The sequence below is a fragment of the Amphimedon queenslandica genome, unplaced genomic scaffold (genome assembly GCF_000090795.2).
Source record: "Amphimedon queenslandica unplaced genomic scaffold, v1.1 AMPQUscaffold_12481, whole genome shotgun sequence".
Lineage (NCBI taxonomy): Eukaryota > Metazoa > Porifera > Demospongiae > Haplosclerida > Niphatidae > Amphimedon > Amphimedon queenslandica.
In genome coordinates this window covers 17,391-22,204 of record NW_003547282.1, presented here as the reverse complement: position 1 = coordinate 22,204, position 4,814 = coordinate 17,391, and the positions used below count along the sequence as shown (strand labels likewise).

At 37.2% G+C, this 4,814-nt stretch overlaps 1 protein-coding gene and 3 long non-coding RNA genes across 4 annotated transcripts; 3 read left to right on the top strand and 1 right to left on the bottom strand.

Moving 5' to 3' along the window:
- Positions 1 to 97: 97 nt before the first annotated feature.
- On the bottom strand, positions 98 to 509 carry LOC109587683 (uncharacterized). Its single transcript, XR_002187746.1, has 2 exons — positions 398 to 509; positions 98 to 341 (listed from the first exon to the last, which is right to left on the bottom strand). It is a non-coding gene; the product is annotated as an uncharacterized LOC109587683 (long non-coding RNA).
- Positions 510 to 779: 270 nt separating this feature from the next.
- On the top strand, positions 780 to 3,454 carry LOC109587682 (uncharacterized). The gene is made up of 3 exons (XM_020003903.1): positions 780 to 898; positions 946 to 1,042; positions 1,527 to 3,454. The coding sequence occupies exons 1-3, from the start codon at positions 800 to 802 to the stop codon at positions 3,452 to 3,454; spliced, it is 2,124 nt and encodes a 707-aa protein (XP_019859462.1). The 5' UTR covers positions 780 to 799.
- An 80-nt stretch (positions 3,455 to 3,534) lies between these two features.
- On the top strand, positions 3,535 to 4,253 carry LOC109587686 (uncharacterized). The gene is made up of 2 exons (XR_002187747.1): positions 3,535 to 3,797; positions 4,094 to 4,253. It is a non-coding gene; the product is annotated as an uncharacterized LOC109587686 (long non-coding RNA).
- A 53-nt stretch (positions 4,254 to 4,306) lies between these two features.
- On the top strand, positions 4,307 to 4,808 carry LOC109587687 (uncharacterized). Its single transcript, XR_002187748.1, has 3 exons — positions 4,307 to 4,366; positions 4,414 to 4,504; positions 4,551 to 4,808. It is a non-coding gene; the product is annotated as an uncharacterized LOC109587687 (long non-coding RNA).
- The last annotated feature ends 6 nt before the right edge of the window (positions 4,809 to 4,814 follow it).

Here is a 4,814-nt window from a genome sequence, read left to right as displayed (position 1 = left end):
CTATGAACACCTGAACCATCTGTCCATCCCTTTCTTAAGGTTGTTTGTGCATATTTATCTATACACTAATACACCACACACACACACCTGCAATACATTTTGTACCTATAAGATCATCAATGGTAAATACTGTGCTATAAACACTGTGCTACTAATGTAATGGGGGACGATGGGGGATTTGGGTTGGGGCTGTGGGAGAATGGATTAAGGGAGGTCATGAGGATACAATTCAATGAGTTGTTCAGCAGCTTTCTCAGGATCATCATACCACTTGAATAATGTTAGAAAGATAGTTGGATGAGATGGATCATAACCAACAAATGGAGGACTCTCCTCGTTTTCTGAAAGGTTCAACAACAGCATGATAAAATAGAATAAAGGAAGGTACAGAACTCACCAAACTTTGACATCATGTCATCAAACAATTGCAATCTGGTGACATCCTCTGAAGAGACACTCATTTTGAAAGAAAAAACCAGAAAAGAGATGAGATAGATCTACGAAGCGATTCGATTTTTATGGCCAATGCGGGGCGGGGTGTGTGTAAAGCTAGGAGGGGCCTCACTAGGCGGGCGGGCCCGGGGGCCGGGCGCGAGCTTGCATAATTACTGTTGATTTCAGTTCAAATGGAACACCCGGGCGGACCGGGTCCGGGATCTGGTCATTCTGAAAGTAAGCTCACGTAATAAAAATGGCTGACCCGGCCACGGCCCGGGTGTTCCATTTGAAGTGAAATCAACAGTATGATTAGAGTAATTATTTTCCGCGACCCGGGTGCTGGGTCACTTCCAGATTTAAAATGTCCGTCTCAATCAAAGAGGGAGATGGCGAGAGCGAGGATGAGAGCGAGACCTTCTGTAGTGAAAGTCAAGAGGAATCAAAACATGTAGATAAAAATGTAACTAGCATTTAAGTTTATTGATCATATTCATAATAATTTTTTAGACAGGAGATTGGTATCATAAATGTATCCCCGGAAAAGATTCACCCGTCAATGAAAAAAAGCGACATTACAGTGAACCTCAACCCTCCACAGATCTAAGTAAGTTGTTGTTCATCTCCTCAAAAATAGATGATCTGATATCAGATCTTATTCATGTCGATTCCTTACTGTGACAATAAGCATAATACTGGCTTGCATAGTGTTGGCAACCTGGCAACATCATGAACTATTGTCAACTATTGTAACACTATTTTTTATTAGTAACTGTTGGTGCTACTATTCTTTTGAAAGTTTATATAGTAACCTCACCTGAATTCACCATAACTAGAAGAATGTAAAACATTAAAGGGCTTAGCCCCTGAGCCATGCTATATTGTTGTGCTGTATGACGCACAGGCCATGAGCAAGGAAATTTCATTAAATTTTTCAACTTGCAGACTGCAAAATTAACAAAATTTAATTCATGCACTTTAAAAATTACAACTATAAGCCAATTATATGCATGGATAGACAATAAATACTATCCTGAGCTAATGTCTGATTATTGGCTACACACAATAATATTAAGTTTAATTTTTTATAGGTGATAAGCTATTTGATGTACATCCCAATTGGTTGAAGGACGGAATGCTAGATTCTACCATAAAAGTGAAGGTCACACCAATGCTATTGATCAATTGTGGGCTACCAAGCAGCAGGAAAACTACAACGTTAAAGAAAGTCTTGCGAGCAGCTTCAAATTTAAAGGAAGAAGATGGCATCGGGTTTTGTGACATGCTTGCTGCTCGAAATTTAATCCACAATAAGATTGTGTTTATGCCTCAACTACAAGAAAGCAAAGGATATCTATCAGTAATGTATGCAGGAGTAGAAAATGTGGCTCGATCATCCGCCAAAACAATTCGAGTGCTACCATCAAATAATTTTTCTGGATTCTCCAGTCAGGATCTAAACGATCACTTTACAGCTATCATGGAAGACTTGCATAAAAAATATCTCAAGAAGCAACATGACGAGCCTACTGAATGGGATCAAAGCCACACGGGTGGATTAGCTCTCATTAATGTTTGGGATCTTGGTCTTAACAAGATACCAACTTATGTTCTCTCACATCTTGCTGGTCATCTCTACAATAGTCATGTTTGGATGTTTCTTGATCTGCTACGTGATGTCGATCATCTTTATGACGTTCCTGATATTCCTGAGAATCGATATGACAAGTCACGTAATGACAGGGAACTCATAATGAGGTGGAGATCACGTATTCGTTATTTTTTTCGTTTTGCTAAACTTGCTTCAACAAAAAATGGAAATCGTAAAAAAGTTTGCAGCGTAATTGCTAGCCACAATGGATCGACAAATCTTGAAGAAAAAATGAAGAAGTTAAAAGATGCTGTTAGCACTGTTTCCAAGCAATTAGGGCTCCAAGATCTTATTGATATGGAGAAATTTAAAGATTTTCACAATGAAGATATCGAGCCTTTGTGTAAACTTTTAGAAAAGAGAATAAAAGATGGTCTGGACTATCATGCAGAAGAGGTTCCACTTTCCTTCATGTTTCTTCGAAGTTTGTTTTATAAGAAAGATCAGCTTTACATTATGAAAGAGGAGTTAGAAGCATTATCAAAGGAGCTCAATATGGATAACGAGAAGTTTCAAAATTTTTGCTGTTTCTTTACTTCATTTGGGAGCATCATCGATGTCAGTTTGATTGACCCCTCTTCGAATTTAATCATCTTGCAGCCAGTTTCATTTTTGAATAAGCTAGATAAGCTGTTCTATTATTCTCCTGGTGACCCCATAGTTACTAGTCATGGCTTTGTTAGTAAGGCTACAGCTGAAGCCATTTTTAATGAAAAGGATGAAAATGCATTAATTTTTATGTCATTCCTTAAATCGTTACGTGTAGCTACCAAAATTCTACCGGGGCAAATTAAGACAGCTATTGATAAATGGGGCTATTATATTCCTAATATTTGCAATCGCCCGCCCATCCTGCAGTGCAGTCCTACTTCACTTCATTTGGTCCATGACATGAATATTTCATTGTCACATTTTAAAGTCACTTTCACTGCTAATTTTTTGGAGTCGTATCCCAAAGCTCAACTCGATGTATCCAGGACCCCTCACATTAATGTGACACAGTTTTGTTCTCGTTCAAATGATTGTCTTTTTGAGCTTGTTTATCTCGGGGATATCATTGAGTTTCGTTTTCCTGATCTTGATAAAGAGCTGTTGCATGAAGTCTGTGAGCATATTGTCATCAAATGTCATGAGATAATGAATGACAGTGATGTATTATATAACTTTGCAATAATGTGTGAGAGGTCCGAGCGTTCTTGTAAGCTTCAGATGGAACGTCATGCTCTTCCTTTTAAAGATGAGTGCGAAGAATGTTTTGGTACTATGTCCAATCAAGATGTTAAGAAGATTGAAGTATTTAACTCTGTATTGACAAAGGTAAGTTTAAGTTCATACTTGTTCCTCAATTTACATTTTCGTGCAGCATAAAATTGAGAAGAAAGTACTTAATGGAGGTATGTTGGTAGTTTTATGTAAATGTGTCATAAAATTATTTTTTAAGATTCTTTCTCACCAGAAGATGCGTCTACGGTATCAGGAAAATTAACTGAGCTATCAGCTGAAGGAGCCAAAGCTGTTTATAGTGAATTTATGGGAACCAGCTCAGATAAGGACTGGAAGAACTGGAAAGTCTTCATGCAAATGATACTTACCTGGGAAGAAAAGAATGAAGATGGAAAGAGACAATTTTTATCAAAGCTTCGGTCAATAGATTTAGTTGATAAGTCAGATGCTGATAAAGTACAACAAATTGCTAACAGTCAAATCAAAGGTAGCATAATATTATTGTGATATGTCAGCATTATAAAACTTACTAGGCAGCATTTGAGCTGTTATGCTTGGCCATCGTACTGTCAAATTTTTAATCAAAAGCGGGGGCAATTTGACCTGATGCTAGAGTCTATTCCAGCATAAAAATAAACTTAATGTCAGAACTAGCGCAATATTGTAAACCTGCCTTTAGGCTTTGAATTTTTGACTTGGGCAAAATACATGCTCTTTGACATAATAATTGTAATGCTATTCTCTTTATATAGCTTATTAATGATTGTTTTTATCACAATTTAGGTTATTACAGGCAAGTGTCAGAGAATGATTAGAGTGAATATTAAAAAAAAAACTATAATTTTTAATCCTTAATTAAAAGATAGATTATTTACATTTTTTTTGTAGAACAGTGAAGTATTTCAATTATTTTTATATGAAATTTCATCATGATTCGTATATCTAAATCGTATGGTATCTATGATGAAATTATGAACCACACATAAAGCACAGTCCACACCTATTAAAATGGCGGGGTTTTCATTGTATTCAAACAGCAAGGACACTGAGGGATTAGTAAGCTACTGTCCAATCATGTAGTCAAAAACTAATCATTATTTAAGATAATATCAACTCATCAAGGCATGGACAGATGTGCATCGTTGCTGAAAGCATTGCTGAGTCCTAGAAAAGATCAAAATTACCCCCCAAAAGGTCGGTGCAAATATTTGCAGGCTGTAGCTAAACACTAAACTCTTAGAAAATGATAATCCAAAGACACCAAGACCTCGACCAAGACAGTTACCATTATCAGCAACAAGTTCCTCTAAAGCAGAGAGTAGGGGGAGGACTTGTGGTGGGCAGAGCCATGAGAATATTGTCACCAAGCCAGTTCAAACAGTTAGTGACAATATGAGACATTCTGCAAATAAGAAGCAGGCACACAAAAACTGTAAAACTGTGAACACTGCTAATACCAGGAAAAACAAGAAACAAGCAGGGCTGTTCCTCTCCAGCAGTGCCA

Bases quoted from the DNA above. Each gene is read 5' to 3' on its own strand.
- LOC109587682 (XM_020003903.1), top strand. From the start codon at position 800: ATGTCCGTCTCAATCAAAGAGGGAGATGGCGAGAGCGAGGATGAGAGC. The intron at 899-945 runs GTAACTAGCATT...ATAATTTTTTAG, and splicing joins CAAAACATGTAGATAAAAAT to ACAGGAGATTGGTATCATAA. The intron at 1,043-1,526 runs GTAAGTTGTTGT...AATTTTTTATAG, and splicing joins TCAACCCTCCACAGATCTAA to GTGATAAGCTATTTGATGTA.